This window comes from Chiloscyllium plagiosum, unplaced genomic scaffold (assembly GCF_037043375.1).
Source record: "Chiloscyllium plagiosum isolate Xiang-an unplaced genomic scaffold, Cpla_swu_hap1 HiC_scaffold_6, whole genome shotgun sequence".
NCBI lineage: Eukaryota > Metazoa > Chordata > Chondrichthyes > Orectolobiformes > Hemiscylliidae > Chiloscyllium > Chiloscyllium plagiosum.
This window is the reverse complement of record NW_028270144.1, coordinates 78,125,606-78,146,924: the sequence shown is the minus strand read 5'-3', so window position 1 is coordinate 78,146,924 and position 21,319 is coordinate 78,125,606. Positions and strand designations below refer to the sequence as shown.

Below are 21,319 nucleotides of genomic sequence, written 5' to 3'. Positions count from 1 at the left end.
CACTTTTATATGTTTCAAGACATCCAGCATCCCCCCCTTCTCAATATGGACATTTTTCAAAATGTCGCCATCTACTTCCCACATTCTATATCTTCCATGTCCTTTTCCACAGTAAACACTGATGCAAAATACTCATTTAGTATCTCCCCCATCTCCTGAAGCTCCACACATAGAATACCTTCCTAATCTTTGAGTGGCCCTTTTCTAGCAGCAACAACAACTATATCACAACTATATTAACTTTGCATGACACTTAATCTTGAACCAGTTTCAGCATTCTGACATTGCAAAATGGTACAACACAGAAAGTATCCAAATGTTTTATAATAAAATCAACATTTGACAAGTATGTAGGTAACCATTACTGAATTTTGGAAAAGGTAAAATACTCATCATTTACTAACACAAATTAGAAACGCTTACGTTCATGTTATTGGCGTAGTCGGTATATTTAAATTCCTCTGTATTTTTAAAATTGGTAAAGTTTACATTTTGTTTTAAAACAGAGTTAATAGGTTTATAATAGAAGTCTAGAAATAGTTGTAGCATTATTGTTGGCTTTGTATCTTTACACATTTTCTTTATTGAATATTGCGGGATAATTCACAGCCTAAATTACAGTCTGGCAGGTCAAGATGCAATCATCTCTTTTTGTGTTATAGCCATCTTCATTGAGGGATTCTATCACCCAAGAAGTAAAGTTGGTTCTCACATATAGTGCACACTGAATTCGAGGAGAAAGTGAGGTCTGCAGATGCTGGAGATCAGAGATGGAAGTGTGTTGCTGGAAAAGCGCAGCAGGTCAGGCAGCATCTAGGGAACAGGAGAATCGACGTTTCGGGCATTAGCCCTTCTTCAGGACACTGAATTCGATGTTAACATCTCACAGAATACTAAGGCAGCAATCAGGTTTCTTCATGTCGGTAATATCAGGGTGGACTTCAAAATGCATCTTCTGACTCAGAGGTGCAAATACAATCACAAAAGCAAAGGATCACCACTCAAAGATTACTACAGATCTCCAGAAAAATTTTGTTACAAGAGAAGGTCCACTTGATCAACCATCAAACTAATAACAACTTTCACCCGACAGACAACAGTGTCCCATAAGTGCAAAAACAACAAAAGACTCTTTGACACAATTTAACCTCATCTTGAAATTTGGGCTTGTTATCTTCAGAATTTTGTTTAACCTGTCTATATTCTTTTACTACATGGTGTTTGACCATGTGATTGTCTTAATTGTGTGTGCATGTATGAGAATGTGAGAGAGTGTGTATGTGAGAAAGGGGGGGAGGGGGGGGGGAGAGAGAGAGAGAGAGAGAGAGAGTGTGTGAGTGTGTGAGTGTGTGAGTGAGTGAGTGAGTGAGTGAGTGAGTGAGTGAGTGAGTATTTGGGTTTTTGAATGGGTACAATTTAAGCTGCATAATGGTAGATTAGACCATGATTTCTTTCACTGCTCTTGTTAAAGTTAAGTGTAATCGAGTTGCTTTCTGTTAATGACAAAACCTGAATGAACTGATTTTGGCCTGAACAGCAATCAGTCAGACAAATTAGTCATTTTGGTGATCTCATTGGGATTTTATACTTCTTTAAATTTCAGTGATGCTTACAGAACAATGGGGCATGATTATTGGTATAATCCTCTCAGTTACGTCATGACATTGCAGCGGCAGAGTTAGAGTGAGAATAAGAAAACAGAGAGATGGTAGTATTTATCCTCGAGGACGACAGAAGATTATTAACCTTCTTTCAGTACTACAGAGCATTTCTTTTGGTGTGCCAAACAACATTGATCTGGGTCACTATGTTGGTCCAGGCTGGTTAGACAAGCAATGCAGCCTCCATTGCTGATCCATAGGAAACAGGATGGCACTCCTCACCTCCAGGCACCTTTTGCCAGAGTGAGATGCCTGCTTCCCATTCTAGACTTTTCCCAAAATAGTCTAACAGCAGAGAATGAAGGCCAGTTGCTGCATTTGAAGTGGTTCACAGCTGGGTTTAAATATGATGTCAGAAGCATGAATGTTGCATGGTCGCAGCAGCAGTGAGTACTTCCACCTTTGCTGCCACATGATTTTTTTTTTATTCATTCTCATGATATATGGGTGTCACTGTCTGGCCAGCATTTATTACCTGCCCGTAGTTGCCATTGAGAGGATGGTAGTCAGCTGCCTTTTTGAATCGCTGCAGTCCACTTGCTGTAGGTTGATCCACAATGCCATGAGGGAGGGAATTCTGGGATTTTGACCCAACAACAGTGAAGGAATAACGATTCATTTCCAAATCAGAATGGTGGCTTGGAAGGGAACTTCAAGATGGTGGTGTTCCATATATCTGTTGCCCTTGAACTTCTATACGGAAGTGGTCTTGGGTTTGGAAGGTGCTGTCCGAAAATCTTTGAATTTGTGCAGTGCATCTTGTAAATAGTACACTCTGCTGCTACTGAGCATCGATGTTGGAAAGAGTCAATGCTTGTGGATGTAGTGCCAATCAAGCAAACTGCTTTGCATAAAAAGGGTTCTGCAGAGCCTGGATGCATCAACAATTAGGGGAGCAGTGCTTGCATGAGAAAGATCACAATGAACCATGATGGGAAACCCTTCAGGAAACTCACTGAAAACATTACCTAACCTAAAGACAGGAAAAATCAACCCTCTGTCTCCAAAATCGTTCTGACCACCAGAGCAATACTGACTTATCAGTAGTTGTTGGCTTTATTCTTACACATTTGCTTGAGCAAGAATTGCAGCACTGACAAAACAGATTCTATTTTTTTATGATGTTTTGATGAAGAGTCACCAAACTCGAAACATTATTTCGAATTTCTCTGGACTAGCTGAGTTTTGCCAGCAATTTCTGCTTTTGTTTCAATTTCTTTAAATCATTTCATTTGGTTCGTAGAAAACAAAGTCAATATTGCTTCTTGTTCAAGAATCTGTTTTGAGTCCAACCTCTTCAGAGTGTTTGTCTTGGCACATCTATTTTCAGTTCAACGTGGGCATAACGTTTACAGTTCTCCAGTTTTCTGGCACCATCCGTGGATTTAAGGAGAATTGCAATATTATGGCCAATGCTTCTGTAATTTCAGCCTATATTTTCACTTCAGCCTAAAATTGTTTTGTGTGTATCTCTACCAAGTAGTAGAAAGTGAGGACTGCAGATGCTGAAGATCAGAGTCGAGTGTGTGGCACTGGAAAAGCACAGCAGGTCAGGCAGAATCCGAGAAGCAGATGAATGTCTCCCTCCCTTCATTCCTGATGAAGGGCTTATGCTCGAAATGTCGCTTCTCCTGTTCCTCGGATGCTGCCTGATATGCAATATTTTTTCAGCACCACACTCTTGACCCTGTATCTCTACCAATCCTGGTTCTGGGTCCACTGTATTGCGTCATTTATATTAATGATTTTGGACATGAACATAGGAGGCACCAAAATTGGAGGTGCAGTGTACAGTGACGAAGGTTGTCTCAGAGTACAATGGAATCTTGATCAGATGGGTCAATGGACTGAGGAGTGGCACATGGAGTTTAATTTAGATAAACGTGATGTGCTGCATTTTGGAAAGGCAAATCAAGGCAGGACTTATGCACTTAATGGGGAGTGTTGATGAACAAAGAGACCTTGGAACGCACATTCCTAGTTCCTTGAGAGTGAATCTCAGGTAGATAGGATAGTGAAAAAGACATTTAGTATGCTTTCCTTTATTAATTGGAGCACTGAGTATACCAGTTGGGAGGTCATGTTGCAGCTATACAGGACATTGTGGCGCTGGAAAAGCACAGCAGGTCAGGCAGCAGCCAAGTAGCAGGAACATCGATGTTTCGGGCAAAAACCCTTCATAAGGAATTCCCAATGAAGGGCTTTTGCCTGAAACTTCAATTTTCCTGCTCCTCGAATGCTGCTTGACCTGCTGTGCTTTTCCAGCATCACACTCTTGACTCTAATCTCCAGCATCTGCAGTACTCACTTTCACTTATACAGAACATTGGTTAGGCCAGTTTTGGAATATTGTGTGCAATTCTGGTCTTCCACCTATAGGAAGGATGTTTTGAAACTTGAAAGGGTACAGAAAAGATTTACAAGGATATTGGCAGAGTTTGAGCTAGAGGGAGATGCTGAATGTTTGAGGGTTTAATCTACAGGAAGAGGATGAATAGTTTGGGACAGTTTTCCCTGGAGCATCGGAGGCTGAGGGATGACCTTATAGAGGTTTATAAAGTCATGAGGGGCATAGATAGAATAAATAGATGAGTTCTTTACCCTGGGTGGGGGAATCCAGAACTAGAGGGCATAGATTTTGGGTGAGAGGGAAAGATTTAAAAGGGACCAAAGAGGCAACCTTTTCATTCAAAGGGTGGTGCATGCATGGAAAGAGCTGCCAGAGGATGTGGTGGAGGCTGTACAATTACAACATTTGAATGGCATCTGGATGGGTATATAAATAGGAAGGGATTAGAGGGTTTGAACCAAGTGCTGGCAAACGGGACTAGATCAATTTAGGATATCTGATCGGCAGGGACAATTTGGACTGAAGGCTCTGTTTCCATGCTGTTTATCTCTATGACTCTGTGATTTATCAGCTTTAAATACAGTCAGCCTATTTAAGATCATCTCTTTATCAATTGGTATCTCATCCAGTGTGTCTCAATTACCTCCTCTTTCATTATGACCTGGGCAACATCGTCTTTCTTGACAAAGGCAGGTGCACAGTATTCATTTCCTTAACCATGTCCTCTACTCAAGCCCCCTCTTGGTCTCTAATCAGCTCAACTTCTCCTTTTACCATCCTTTTCTGCTTCTAGGTTTCCTTTTATCTTGTCTCTTCTCATATTCACTCTTGGATTTTCTCATTAGGTTTATTACTTTGGTGCTGAGCGTGCTAGATTCATTTTGTGTGGTTCTCACTTGTATTAACCATCCCTACGCATAGCACCTAACAGCTATCTTTCTGTTTTGTCATACACTCCATCTTTTACTTAATTTAGGGAGTTCTGTATTCGTTTACCATTTATTTTGTCATCATGGGATCATATCTTGATAGTACGTGAACTGTTTTCTCTTTAAAGACAATTTCTTTTTCTGTCATAGTTTTTCATACCAATCTTTGATTCCAATTTATCCAGATTTGATTGGTCTCAGAGTTTAATTCTCACATTTTCTCTATTACAACATCAGCATTGTCTTATCTCCTGCCATGAGTTTGCAAAAATGAAACATCCCCTCACATTTCACAATTAGCATATTCATTTGTCTTCCGGTTGTGCCACCAATAAATAACATTGTTTAAATAAAGTATTATAGATACTGGAGATCTAACATAAAACAGGGAAGTGCTAGAGAAACTCAGCAAGTCTGGAAGTATCTATGGAGAGAGTAAAGCAGTGTTAATTTTGTAGTTCAATATGATACTTTGTAAGTGATTGGGGTGGATTTTTTTTTATATACTGTACACAAAGGGGGAGGAGGGATAAACAGAACAGATGATGAGGGTGTGGGAAACAAGGAAATGCCAGTAGTAGAAGAGAAGATACCTAAGGTGATGAATAGTTGTTAATAGTATTAGTGATAGGTGTAAATAGCAGAAAATAGATCAGCTCTGCTGGAAGCAAACCCATGCAAACAAGACATCAAGTAGGTTGGAGGTATGAAGGAGGTGCCATTAAAATGGCTTTATTAACATAGGCCACAAACACTACCCCACCAAGAGTCAACATTTGCAAAAGTCAAATCAGTGTTCAACATTAGATATTACTGAACAACCTTTGCTAAATAAGCCTGAGTTTGTGAAGAATTACACTGACAACCAGTTCAGGGTAGTCAGTCAGGATGACAGGGTGGCAAACTTGCAGTTACATACATACAGGGTGACACAAGATTGGTCAGCATTTGTTAAATAACTGAGTGTATGAAGAATTACACCAGCAAACAATTTAGGGTAGTTAGTCAAGCTCATAGTGTGGCAAACTGAGGTTATTGATGCTGCGTAGGTATGTACACACATACCGGATGTACACAGGACCCTATTCTTTTCAGACAGAAAGATCATAGAACCTTACAGCGCAGTACAGGCCCTTCAGCCCTCAATGTTGTGCTGACCTGTGAAATCAACCTGCAGCCCATCTAACCTACACTATTCCATTATCATCCGTATGTTTATCCAATGACGACTTAAATGCCCTTAAAGTTGGCAAGTTTATTACTGTTTTAGGCAGGCATTCCATGCCCTTACTACTCTGAGTAAATAATTTACCTCTGACATCTGTCCTATATCTATCCCCCCTCAATTTAAAGCTATGTCCCCTCATGCTAGCCAGCACCATGCAAGGAAAAACACTCTCACTGTCCACCATATCTAATCCTCTGATCATCTTGTGTGTCTCAATTAAGTCACCTCTCAACCTTCTTCTCTCTAATGAAAACAGCTTCATATTCTTTAGATTTTCTTCATAAGACTTTCCCTCCATACCAGGCAACATTCTGATACATCTCCTCTGCACCCTTTCCAATGTTTCCACATCCTTACTATAATGCGGCGACCAGAAATGTACGCAATACTCTAAGTGCAGCCACACCAGAGATGTGTACACCTGCAACATGACAGACCCAGCACTGATCCTTATGGCACTCCGCTGGTCACAGGTCTCCAGTTTGAAAAACAACTCTCCACCAAATCCCTCTGTCTTCTACCTTTGATGTGAGCATAAGAGGTAAGTTTGCAGATGACACCAAAATTGGAGGTGTAGTGGACAGCAAAGAAGATTACCTCAGATTACCACAGGATCTTGATCAGATGGGCCAATGGGCTGAGAAGTGGCAGATGGAGTTTAATTTAGATAAATGTGAGATGCTGCATTTTGGGAAAGCAAATCTTAGCAGGACTTATACACTTAGTGTAAAGACCTAGAGAGTGTTGCTGAACAAAGAGACCTTGGAGTGCAGGTTCATAGCTCCTTGAAAGTAGAGTCGCAGGTAGATAAGATCGTGAAGAAGGCATTTGGTATGCTTTCCTTTATTGGTCAGAGTATTGCGTACAGGAGTTGGGAGGTCATGTTGCGGCTGTACAGGACATTGGTTAGGCCACTGTTGGAATATTGGGTGCAATTCTGGTCTCCTTCCTATTGGAATGATGTTGTGAAACTTGAAAGGATTCAGAAAAGATTTACAAGGATGTTGACAGGGTTGGAGAATATGAGCTAAAGGGAGAGGCTGAAGAGGCTGGGGCTGTTCCCCTGGAGTGTCGGAGGCTGAGGGGTGACCTTATGGAGGTATATAAAATCATGACTAGAGGGCATAGGTTTAGGGTGAGAGGGGAAAGATATAAAAGAGACCTAAGGGGCAACGTTTTCACACAGAGGGTGGTACGTATATGGAATGAACTGCCAGATAAGGTAGTGGAGGCTGGTACAATTGTAACATTTAAAAAGCATCTGGATTGAGATATGAATAGGAAGGGTTTGGAGAGATATGGGCCGGGTGCTGGCGGGTGGGACGAGATTGGGTTGAGATATCTGGTCGGCATGGATGAGTTGGACCGAAGGGTCTGTTTCCATGCTGTGCATCTCTATGACCCCAAGACTCTATGACTTCATGGTTCCGAAACTCAATCCCTCAACCAATAAAAGCTAACGCACCGTACACCTTCTTAACAACGCTATCAATCTGAGTGACAACTTTCAGGAACCTTTGCACATGTCCACCAAGATCTCTCTGCTCATCCACACTACCAAAAATGTTACCATTAGCCCAGTACTCTGTATTCCTGTTACTCCTTCCAAAGTTAATCACCTCACACCTTTCCACATTAAACCCCATTTTCCACCTCTCAGTCCAGCTCTACAGCTTACCTATGTCCCTCTGTAACGTGCAACATCCGTCCGCACTGTCCACAACTCCACCGACCTTACAGTCATCCATAAATTTATTAACCCATCCTTCTACACCTTCATCAAGGTCAGTTATAAAAATGGCACATAGCAGTGGCCCCAAAACAAATCCTTGCAGTACACCACCAGTAACTAAAATCCAGGTTGAACATTTCCCATCAACCACCACCCTCTGTCTTCTTACATGTAGCCAATTTCCGATCCAAACTGCTATAACACCCTCAAACCCATGCCTCCGTATTTTCTGCAATAGCCTACCTTGGAGAATCTTATCAAACACTTTATTGAAATCCACATAGACCACATTAATTGCTTTACCCTCATTCACCTGTTTGGTCACCTTCTCAAAGACCTCAATAAGGTTTGTGAGGCATGACCTACCCTTCACAAAACAGTGTTGACTATCCCTAATCAAATTATTCCTATCTCTTATAATCCTTTCTAACACTTTATCCACAATCGAAGTAAGGCTCACTGGTCTATAATTACCAGGGTTGTCTCTACTCCCCTTCTTAAACAAGGAGACAACATTTGCTGTCCTCCAGTCGTCTGGGCACTATTCCTGTAGTCAATGGCAACATAAAGATGAAAGCCCCAAAGGCTCTGCAAAGTCCTCCCTGGTTTCCCAGAGAATCCTAGAATAAATCCCATTCAACCCAGGGACTTATCTATTTTCACACTTTCTAGAATTGCTAACACTTCCTCCTTATGAACCTCAATACAGTCTAATAGCCTGTATCTCAGTTTCTCCTTGACAACATTGTCTTTTTCCTGTGTGAATACTGATGAAAAATATTTATTTAGCGCCTCCTATCTCTTTGGACTCCACGCACAACTTCCCACCATTGTCCTTGACTGGTCCTAATCTTATTCTAGTCATTCTTTTATTCCTGAGATACCTATAGAAAGCTTTAGGCTTTTCCTTGATGCTACCTGCCAATGTCTTCTCATGGCCCCTCCTAGCTCTTTCTTTAGGTCCTTCTCGGCTAACTTGTAAGTCTCAAGCACTCTAACTGAGCCTTCACATCTCATCTTTACATAAGCCTCCTTCTTCTCTTGACAAGAGATTCAACTTCTTTAGTAAACACAAAAGGCAACTATTTCAACTCTATAAAAACAGGCAACAGCTGTCCTCTGGATCATTTTTCAGGGCAATGTCTTGATCAGAGTCAATCTGCCTGGTTTAAAAATACAAACAATGCTTGGCAGTTAACTGTCAGTCAATGTCTAACTGGTTCATTCGCCACAACAATGCTTCCACCAATCACAGTCTCCCTTTAAACAGTATAAGCGCTGGCTTCTCCCTTAAATTGGTACATGAACAAATTGCTTTGATGAATACAAGACAGAAAGCTTCATCAAATGTATCTTTTTTAAGCAATACTCGAATTCTGTACCAACAAATGACATTTTTTCTATTAAAACCTGGAGCCAAATCCTTACCTTTGTGACATACTGCAACAGTTTCTTTTTAAATAAGAAGTTCAGGGAAATTAATTTTTCTGTACAGGCTCATGCTGAGACGTAGCTTACGTAATTGACAGAGAAGCATTAGATCAATTTCCACATCAGTAACTTACTTTAAACAATTTATTAATTGTCTAAATTAATGACAAATGCAAAGGTAGAAATAGAAAGTTGTACGAAATATGTAACACAAATGAAAGCAGGTATAAATAACTAATCAATTTATACATTTCACTGTAAAAGGTCTCAGCACACCTATGTATCCTTGTATTGTCCTATTTACTTAGGAGATAATTAAAATTTCAAGGCGATGTTAACACAGGCACTTTTTCATCTGGGTTGTTATTGCAAATCGCTTCATTCTTAAACTCTAAAAATTATCGTTATAAACTGTTTATACAAATGATCAAAAACATGCATGGCAAGTGTGGACATAGACTGAAATGGATGTAAACAGGGATTTATTTCAAAAAGATTAGAATGATTTACATTTAACATAAAGAAAACATGAAAAGCATTTTAAGAACTTTAAATTCAAAAAGAACAATATAAATAAATTGGATATGCTTACACATTGTTTTTTTCCATTAAAGGGTGAGGTAAAAGAGAAATGTGAAAAGTGTCTGGCTCTTTCAGAATGCTTGCAGGTGTCACATTCAGCAGCAGCATTTTTGGCCACATATTGGGGAGGGTTTACAGGTGGGCTCAGAGAAATTTGCTCAGTCAAACAGAATAATGGTTTCATCCTAATCAACTTGCCCCTGTACCATTTTCCTTAAGGTGTCATCCAGCTGTAAATGGTGGCGAGCACGAGGCCTCCTTCATCAGATAATAAGGGGCAAATCTTTGCCACAAACGAGAACCTCTCAAAGTTGAGAATCCTACACTCATTCATAAACATAGCATCCCCATTTCTACAGGAGCAGGACTGGGATCAGCCCACAGTTGGCGCATGCAGTTGGCCAATTAAGTGATTAGGTAAAAACAGGGACTGCAGATGCTAGAAACCCGATTCTCGATTAGCGTGGTGCTGGAAAATCACAGCAGTTGTTTCGTGCAAAAGCCCTTCATCAGGAATAGAGGCAGAGTGCCTGCCGCCTCTCATTTATCTCTCCACCCTGCAGGCACTCTGCCTCTATTCCTGATGAAGGGCTTTTGCCCAAAACATCGATTTTCCATGTGGATATAGTCCCATGCCATGTTGGGGTTGGCAGAATAACACTCTTTGAGAGGAGGAAATCAGTGCATAAAAGATGTACAAACCTCTTCATCTGTGAAAACTATAAAAATACCAATCTAGTCTGTCATAAAATGTCAAGACCTGTCAAAATATGTTTTTACAAATAAGTATACTTTTACAATAGAGAGTAGCCTGCAATATAGAACTTTTAAGTAATGACATTTTTTTGTTTGTCTGACTAAATGTGAATACTGGGTGGATGTTGCATATGTGAAGGTAGGGGAAGGGTGATGGGTGGAATTAGTTGCCATGGGAGATGGGTGGGGGGCATAGGATGGGCTGGGCAAACTGTGGGCCCATGGGATATGGGCAGAGGGCATAAGTAGGGGGAGTGTGTAGGAATGAAGGGGAGAATATTTTAACTTCTATTACCCTATTTTAGGTACTGAGCATGGTGCTGGAGCCCTAAAACAGGCTTTCCAAATAGCCTTCCTGAGCAATTGCCATCCTTCTCAGATTGCTCAGGCTGACTTTTACCTTTACAACCACTCGTCGTTTGCACCTAACATATGATAACTGGGTCCCAAGTCAGCCTACGTCATGTGTTCAATTCAGACAAAATTACTGCTGGTGACTCTGTGAGCCATAGTGCAGGACTGGAGCCCACGGATAAATGTCACATCAAGTTGTTGTTCCATTGACAAATCTAAACTCTTATCAACATTTCCCTTGCTGTTAGAATTTTACTCATATGCGTAATAATTTTTAAATTTTCTGAAGAACCACCTCTTTTTTTCATCTGCAAGGAATAATTAACTGGCCCTTATATCCCACAAGGGCCTGAAGAGTTAACTATAGAGAGTGGAATTTTATTGCCTTTGTCAAGATTCTGATGCTGGAGCCAAGAGCAGGTTACAATGCCACTGGTGATACCTCAACACTGGCGCATATGATATTGCCTGAGAGTCAATCTAAAGTCAGTTTTGAGTAGATCTATTCAATTTTGGAAACCAGGTGGAATTGGCACATGGGTGGCACCTGGGCAAAGCCTACAGTGCAGCCAACCCAGGAGAGGTTATTGTTACAGTGGCAGGAAGACAATGAAAACCTTTTAAGATGGGCTCTGAATGACATTTGGGGGAGTAGTTGGTGGTGGTGGGAATAAATAAAGGAGATCTTGCTGACAGGATGTCAGTTCCAGGGACCTGCCAGGTCTTTGCTGCTGACACAGCAATCTGACACAGGTAAGAATCCAGTAGCCTCCCCATTCAGATCACATTAATTACCATTATTGGTTACTGGCCATTGCAAGATGCAGAACTGCCTGAAGGCAGGAACAAACCAGAATGAATATTGATTATATCTTTTTCAATTTCCCTCATAGTTTTGCCACCAGCTCCATTTTCACGTGTTATGTAAGTTTTGGCACATCATATAGAACCAATGTTCACAAATAAACTAGACCAGGAACATTCCTTCAAGAACACTTTTTTTTATTTTTATGGCTTACGTTTGTGCGTAAATGTACATAAATGACCAGATTTAACAAGTTCAATTTCACAGCTGTCACGGTGAAATTTGAACATGGGCTTCCAGTCCATTAAGTATCATATCCTGTTGTATATAAAAAGAAAGATTATGGACTTAAAATCTACTTACTGTATGCAAAGTAATTAAAGATTGGTCCAGTGAATCCATCTTGTGAAGCCTGGTCTTTTAAAGGTGACAGGATTGGTTCCAGTTCTTCTGGTGTATATAGTCCAGGCACTTCACCTGCCATATTGAAAAAAATGCATAAAACCACAGTTAAATGCCTGTTTTATTGTGAACAGCTATGCGTGAAAGATAAAAATAAACAGAATACGTGCACTGACTACTAAATTTGAAAGAAAATACAGACTAACAGAAGTTACAGCACTAAGTGTGCTTCTTAACTGAACAAATAATGTTGACATTATTTCATGAACTCCTAATGTTCTCCAAATTAAAGGTCTTAAAATAACATCTGTTTTAAAAGAAAAACCAGCAACCAGACAGGAAAAAGAGCAAGATTGCCAACCACATGGAATAGCAGTTGAATGTTGAATCCGATCAGCTGTTTAAGAACTTCAATTATGTCACTTTTAAAGATGAATAACAAGCTTTATGAACTTCTAAAGATGGGCAATATGCATATCAAGACTAGCTGGGTCAATATAATGTTGCAGGAATTAATTTTATCTTTTTCTGTCCTGAGCATAAAACTTATTTGAATGAAAAATGGAATTCAAACTTGTGCCAGCACTGAATTAGTCGTAAAATTAATTTCTCTGAAGCAGCAGGTTTTTTTCTTGAAGCCTTCTTCCACAAAATGTTTAAAAGACATTTAGGAAACGCTTGGAGGAACATGGGCCAAGTGCAGGCAGGTGGGACTAGTTTAGTCTGGGAACATGGTCAGCGTGAATTGGTTGGACCAAAGTGTCTGTTTCCATACTGTATGAATCTATGGAGCACCTGAGCTAGACTGACATTACAGTGTAATAGTAAAGTAGTACTGCACTCTGTCAAAGATGCTGCCTTTCAGACTGACAGTAAACCAATGAATGTTAGCAGACTTGTTGAGAGCAATATGTTGAGCAGCCCGAAATGTTATGTTAAAGGTTAACAACCGAAACTTATGTATCTTGGAAACTTCCCAAGATGATCAAGGGAGTTGTGAAGTGGCATTTGAAGGATATAGACTTCTCTTCTGCTTTTAATGTCTCCTTCTTACACATGATGTCAACAAACATCTGTTCCATAGATTCTGGAATGGTCCCAGCAGATTGAAAATGAGAAAACATGCTACCATTCTTCCAGTAAGAACAGAGAGGAAAACAAGGAACAACATGCCCATCAGTCCAAAGTCACTTTCCAGGAAGGTGGTGAAATCTATTGTTAAGGAATTCTTAACAATGCACTTTAGCAAAGCAGATAAACTTGATATGGTTTTATGAAGGGGAAATCCTGTTTGAAAAGTTAAAGACTTTTCAGGATATAACTAAGAGTGTAGATAAAAGGGAACTAGTGCATGTTTCATAACTGGATTTCGAAAAGGCATTCAATAAGTGCCATACAAAGGTTAACTAGTAAAATAAGGACACAGAGTTCAGTTAATATACCAACATGGATAAGATTGTTTGATGGACAAAAAACAGAGAGTAGGCATAAATAGGGTATTCTCCATTTGCAGATTGTGACTAGTGGAGTGTCTCAAGGATCAATGCTGATTCTCAGCTGTTTACATTCTATATTCATGATTTAAACAAAGAGACAGACAGTAAAATACAAAGTTTGTTTACCATACAAATCTAGGTGGAAACGTAAGTTGAGTAGGATACAAGAAACAATAGATTTAGACAGGTTAAGTGAATGGACATCAAACAGCAAATGGAATATAATGTGAAGAAATGTCATGTCATTCACTTTGGTGATGAGATTAGAAAGGCAGATTTTTATTAAGGTAAGAAATTTATACAAATTGATGTTCAGATAAACTCTAGTGTGTTATACATGTGTATGCAAACAATTAAGAAGGCATGCGGTTTGTTGGCCTTAATGGATAGGTGATTGAATAAACAGGAATAAAGAAGTCTTTAAAAAGTTGTACAGAGCTTCAGTGAGATCATTCTGGAATATTGGGCAAATCTCTCATCTCCATATTTAAGGAAGGATATTGTGATGAAAGATGTATAATGTAGATAAATAATCTTAATATCATTTACTTTTGAATTTGGAGTTTGGATTTTGAACTAGTGGCATACAGAGTTTCTTAGTGTGTCTGAAGGGGTTTAATAATTAACTTGTGCATATTTATGGAGCTATGGTGATTTTAAATCAGTTTGAGGACAATATCTCCTAAAAACTAATAGGATGTGTTTAAATATGGCAAGTTTGCATGTAAACAAAGTACATAATATAGTATCAAAAACAGACTGTCACAAAGCTGGTTTCTTTTTTCTAAAAACTGTTCCTTTTCTCAAGGATACTATGTTCTTGGTTTTTTACAGAGGGGTAATAAACCGCTCTCGGTGCTGATTAGACTGGTTTGGTACAGAGATTAAAGGGTATTAAGAGGCCTTTTTGTTTATATGTAAACAGATGCGATTTCAGGTCAAAGTGGTCATGTTTTAGAAGTGAGCTGAAAATATGTTGCTGGAAAAGCGCAGCAGGTCAGGCAGCATCCAGGGAACAGGAGAATCGACGTTTCAGGCATAAGCCCTTCTTCAGGCTTATGCCCGAAACGTCGATTCTCCTGTTCCCTGGATGCTGCCTGACCTGCTGCGCTTTTCCAGCAACACATTTTCAGCTCTGATCTCGAGCATCTGCAGACCTCACTTTCTTCCCATGTTTTAGAAGTGACCTATGTAATGAAAGGGAAGTGGTCAGCTCTGTAGCTGAGCAGTTTAGTTCAGTCCAGAACTAATGAGATGTTCAACAGTGAGCTATGTGGAAACTCTCTCTCTCTCTTTCAGCCCTACTAACTTCAACCTGTAAGCATGTGTTCCATTTGTACTGGTTTTTAAGGGGGTTTGCTTATTAGGACTGTTGTGTATATTCGGAGCAGCATAATTAAGTCTAGTTTGGATAGACTGAGTTCTGTAGGGGTTCTTTATTCTGTTCTTTGTTTTTCATTGTGTAATCAAGTGAATAAACTTTTGTCTGTTTTAAAACCTGGTAGTCAACCTCACTAACCTAATCTGGGTAATTTTCATTGTACACTTACCAAAACAAATTGCAAAGTTATGATCTGGGCTGCCTGCTTAAGAATGTTTTGAGTGGTCTGGCCTAGTCCATAACAAGACCTGCTGAACTTTTCCATTAATTTCTGTTTTTATTTCTGATTTACAGCATCCCACAGTTCTTTCGGTTTTTACGTGATATAGTATGCTGGGCTTTCTGATGGAAGATTCTGGAACTGTTTTTAAGGGTGCAGGGGAACACCAACAGCTTGGAGAGAAATCTTTCAGTCTTGGTTTCAGTTTGTGGCAGTTCTGCAGGGTTCTCAGTTGAAGATGGATGTGTAAAATAGTTGAGAAAGGGAGAACGTAATTTACATTTGTTAAAATTTTAACAATAATTCCGGAAGTATTTGGTTTAAACCCTGAAAAGGTAATTTGAAACTAAGTTTAAGCTCACTAAGAGCGATGATGGTGCACTGGTGAGCACAGCGACCTTCCAAACAGTTGACCAGGTTTAATTCCTAGCCATTGCAATGTTATGGCTTCTAAACTGACATTTAAAGGAAAGCCATCAGGGTAAATCGAGAACATGAATGTTTTGGGGCGGCACAGCGGCTCAGTGGTTAGCACTTCTACCTCACTGTGCCAGGGACCTGGGTTCAATTCCAGCCTCAGGTGACTGTGTGGAATTTGCACATTCTCTCCATGTCTGCGTGGGTTTCCTCCAGGTGCTCCGGTTTCCTCCCACAGTCCAAAGATGTGCAGGTTAGGTGAATTGCCGTGCTAAATTGTCCATAGTGTTCAGGGATGTGTAGGTTAGGTGCATTAGTCAGGGGTAAATATAGGTTAGGGGGAATGGGTCTGAGTGGGTTACTCTTTAGAGAGTTGGCGTGGACTTGTTGGGCCGAAGGGCCTATTTTCACACTGTAGAGATTCTATGGTTCTTATGCTTATCTCATTAAACATATAGGATTCTTAAGGGGTTTGACAGGGTAAATGATGAGAAGATGTTTCGCCTCATGGGAGTGTCTAGGACCACAAGGCATAGACTTAGAATAAAGGGGTGCCAATCTAAGACTGAGATGAGGAGGAATTTATTCTCTCTGAGGGTTGACAGTCTTTGGAACTCCTTGCCACAGAGAACTGTGAGAACAAAGTTCTAATGTATATTTAAGGCTTAGATAATTAGATTCACAATCAGTAGCGGAATCGAGGATTATGGGGAAAAGGCAGGAAAGTGAACATGAGGAATGTTGGTTCAGCCATGATTCTATTGACTGGTGGAACAGGCTTAAGGGGCAAAATGGCCTACTCCTGTTCCTATTTCTTCTGGTCTTATGAAGATTCAGGAAACAGCTATCAGATTCTTCAGACTGAGACTTGAAGTCGGAGTTATATTAAGCTTTCAGTGATGTTAGTGAAAGAGTTTCTCTCTGGTGCAAGTATTGTAAAAGGAGGCTTTTGTGATCTGTAAAACAAAGCTTTTGTGATTAAAATGATTATGATTTTACCACATGATTTGAAATCTTAACTTTGTATTACATGTTAAAAGTTTGGTTTATTCTATCCTATATTCATTTATTTTGCATCATCAACTTCAGCGTTATCGTTAAAGCCCAAAACTGCAATACTGCGTGCTTTTGAATCAGTGACAGACCACATCAACAAATTTTTTAAAAAGCTGTGACCTATCAGGGCACATTTCATTCTGGGGTTTGTCCAGTAATACCTTGAGCTGGCATCATAGCATATATACCTGCATTGAAGCAGTGATACTTCATTAAACTGTTAGAAGCGAATATTGTCCCAGGCCAAGAAGATGAATAAATTGGACCTATACTCTCTAAGAGAAATGAAACTTGATATCATTGAACATTGAAGATACTTAAGGGGCTTCACAGGGTAGACTGAGAGGTAGTTTATGCTGGTCAGAGAACAGCATAAGGGGTTAATCATTTAGGACTATGATTAAAAGAAATGTCTTCATCAAAGGGTTGTAATCTTTTGGAAATCTCTGTCCAAAGGCGTTAGGAAAACTGCACCCTTGAGGATTTTTAAGGTTGAGATAGATAGATCTTTAGTATCTTAGAATCATGGGGTATGAGAAGAGGGTTAAATGATATTGTAGTTTCAACAAGTAATATGGTAACTTCTATTACTATCTCTTGTGATCTTGTGTTCCACCGTGGTTAACAGCAGCTCTTTAGAGTGGTTAAAGAATAGAACAAGAAGCTAGAAGTATCTCCCTGTAACTTATGGGACCATCACTGACTGTACATATCAGTAAAGTGTGCCACATATACTGTACCATTAAGTGTCTTATGATTACACAAAGTATTTATCAGCAATATAAGTTGATAGACAACTCAAAACTTACAGATGCAAATGTTTCCGTTCTTCTTTCCTTCCCTGCCTAATAATTTGGAAAATTCAAGGAAGTAATACCTAAGCAAAATCCTGACCTCGAGCCCAAAGACTGATGCCTAAATCTTTCAAGCAAATTCTACAAGGTAAAAACAATGACTGCAGATGCTGGAAACCAGATTCTGGATCAATGGTGCTGGAAGAGCACAGCAGTTCAGGCAGCATCGAGGAGCTTCAGCAAAATCGACGTTTCGGGCAAAAGCCCTTCATCAGGAATAAACGCAGAGAGCCTGAAGTCCGGACAAGTCAAGGGGACTGGAAGTTTGAAACTAGGATGAGGTGGGGGATTTCAACTCCCCCTCCCACTCTGCCGAGGACATGGAGGTCCTGGGCCTCCTTCACCGCCGCTCCCTCACCACCAGACGCCTGGAGGAAGAACGCCTCATCTTCCGCCTCGGAACACTTCAACCCCAGGGCATCAATATGGACTTCAACAGCTTCCTCATTTCCCCTTCTCTCACCTCATCCTAGTTTCAAACTTCCAGTCCCCTTGACTTGTCCGGACTTGTCCGACCTGCCTAGCTCCTTTTCCACCTATCCACTCCACCCTCTCCTCCCTGACCTATCACCTTCATCTCCTCCCCCACTCACCCATTGTACTCTATGCTACTCTCTCCCCACCCCCACCCTCCCCTACCTTATCTCTCCACGCTTCAGGCTCTCTGCCTTTATTCCTGATGAAGAGCTTTTGCCCGAAACATCGATTTTGCTGAAGCTCCTCGATGCTGCCTGAACTGCTGTGCTCTTCCAGCACCATTGATCCAGAATCTGGTTTCCAGCATCTGCAGTCATTGTTTTTACCGAGTTGATTTTAACCCTACTGCGAATCCTCTTGCAAGGATGCCTGCCTTGAAGAAGTTTTCCTCCTCTCTCTACAAGAATCTCAGGGAGTCCCTCTCCCACTGCAACTCCCAGGTCATTTCCTCTGCCCTGAAGCTCTTCAACCATGTCCTGAAACAAACCCGCTACTACAGCCACATCTGCTTCCTCAGTGCCTGCCTCCGTAACCAACTCATCCCACACGGACTCCGGACCACCTTTAAACCGGCAGCGTTCGGACCCGAAACAGGACAAACAGTACAGACTACAGATTCAAAAACACCAGCAACAGTTCTCCTTCAAGGTCCTCCGCTCCACGCTCGCAGCAATGCGCCGGCACCTAACCTCTCTACAGTCTGCCCTGCCTCAGCTGAGGGCCACACTCTCTCAGAATTGCAAAGGACCCACTCTGTACTACATCCTTCGGAGAATCCATACTCTCAACAAACAGTATTTCAATTCCATCTCAAACATCAAAAACTGTAATTACAACAAACTTTTATCCACCCACCTCCATAACCAGCGCTCCTCAAACATTCCAGAAGATTCCCCTGGCCTCAGAAACGCCATTAGCCACATGGCTGATGCAGCTGCCACCCCCACGCTGATTGATGATGTCACTTCCGCCCCCATCATGGCCACTCCCGGCCCTCACATCATTGCCGATGCCACATGCTCAGTGACTTCCGCCACCCCTACTGCCGTGTCTGCCACCACTTCCGCCCCCACCAGCGCCACTCACCTGCATTCTGCTGACATGCCCCCCACAGACCCCACTGTCACTATCCCCACCCCCCAGAACCCTGAGGGGAGCACTACCCCTGCTCATGCCTCCACCCCCATTCCCCCCACCATCACACCCACTCCATGTACTGGCTTTGACCCCACTCCCAGCTCCACACCCACACCAGATCCCAGCTCCCAGCCCTGCTGAGTTTTCATCGTCCCCCCGGATCTCCCACTCACTGAGGACGAACGATTAGTCCTCAGCAAAGGACTCACATTCATCCCCCTCCGTCCACGCATCAATGAATTTAATACACGCCAATGCATCGAACACTTCTTCCGTCGCCTCCGCCTCCGAGCTTACTTTCACAATCAGGACCCCCGCCCACCTTCCAAGGACCCCTTCGCCCACCTCCAATACACTGCATCCACCTGGACACCCCGCGCTGGCCTATTACCTGCCCTCGACCTCTTCGTTTCCAACTGCCGCCGGGACATTAACCGCCTCAACCTGTCTACCCCCCTCCCCCACTCCAACCTCACACCCTCACAACGCGCAACCCTCCAAACCCTCTGCTCTAATCCCAACCTCACCATCAAGCCAGAGGATAAAGGGGGCACAGTGGTAGTCTGGCGCACTGACCTCTACACCGCTGAAGCCAAACGCCAACTCGAGGACACCTCTTCCTACTGCCCACTTGACCATGACCCCACCCTCAATCACCAAACCATCATCTCCCAGACCATACAGAACCTCATCACCTCAGGAGATCTCCCACCCACAGCTTCCAACCTCATAGTTCGGGAACCCCGCACTGCCCGGTTCTACCTCCTTCCACAAGCCTGACCACCCTGGCCGACCCATTGTCTCAGCATGCTCCTGCCCCACTGAACTTATCTCTACCTACCTCAACACTGTCCTATCCCCCCTAGTCCAGGAACTCCCCACATACGTTCGAGACACCACCCACGCCCTCCACCTCCTCCAAGACTTCCGTTTCCCCGGCCCCCAACGCCTCATCTTCACCATGGATATCCAATCCCTCCACACCTCCATCCGCCATGTCCAGGGCCTCCAAGCCCTCCATTTATTCCTCTCCAGACGTCCCCAACAGTACCCTTCCAACGACACTCTCATTCGTTTGGCCGAATTGGTCCTCACCCTTAACAATTTCTCCTTTGAATCCTCCCACTTCCTCCAGACCAAAGGGGTAGCCATGGGCACACGTATGGGCCCCAGCTGTGCCTGTCTCTTTGTTGGCTACGTAGAACAGTTGATCTTCCGTAATTACACCGGCACCACTCTCCACCTCTTCCTCCGCTACATTGATGACTGCATTGGCGCCACCTCGTGCTCCCGCGAGGAGGTTGAGCAATTCATCAACTTCACCAACACATTCCACCCTGACCTTAAATTTACCTGGACCATCTCTGACACCTCCCTCCCCTTCCTGGACCTCTCCACCTCCATTAATGACGACCGACTTGACACCGACATTTTTTACAAACCCACCGACTACCACAGCTACCTGCATTACACCTCTTCCCACCCTACCTCTTGCAAAAATGCCATCCCGTATTCCCAATTCCTCCGCCTCCGCCGTATCTGCTCCCAGGAGGACCAGTTCCACCACAGAACACACCAGATGGCCTCCTTCTTTAGAGACCGCAATTTCCCTTCCCACGTGGTTAAAGGTGCCCTCCAACGCATCTCGTCCACATCCCGCACCTCCGCCCTCAAACCCCACCCCTCCAAACGTAACAAGGACAGAACGCCCCTGGTGCTCACCTTCCACCCTACAAACCTCCGCATAAACCAAATCATCCGCCGACATTTCCGCCAGCTCCAAAAAGACCCCACCACCAGGGATATATTTCCCTCCCCACCCCTTTCCACCTTCTGCAAAGACCGTTCCCTCCGTGACTACCTGGTCAGGTCCACGCCCCCCTACGACCCACCCTCACATCCTGGCACTTTCCCCTGCCACCGCAGGAACTGTAAAACCTGTGCCCACACCTCCTCCCTCACCTCTATCCAAAGCCCTAAAGGAGCCTTCCATATCCATCAAAATTTTACCTACACATCCACTAATATCATTTATTATATCCGTTGCTCCC

The 21,319-nt window shown here is 42.3% G+C and overlaps 1 protein-coding gene across 3 annotated transcripts in view; it reads right to left on the bottom strand.

The window, feature by feature from the left end:
* The window catches only part of dync2h1 (dynein cytoplasmic 2 heavy chain 1), a 565,214-nt gene that overhangs the window by 351,699 nt on the left and 192,196 nt on the right, over positions 1-21,319 (bottom strand). For all 3 annotated transcript variants that reach the window (XM_043691805.2, XM_043691808.2, XM_043691806.2), the window contains exon 52: positions 12,192-12,305. In XM_043691805.2, the coding sequence (XP_043547740.2) occupies positions 12,192-12,305 (114 nt within the window). The remainder of the gene's footprint in view (positions 1-12,191; positions 12,306-21,319) is intronic.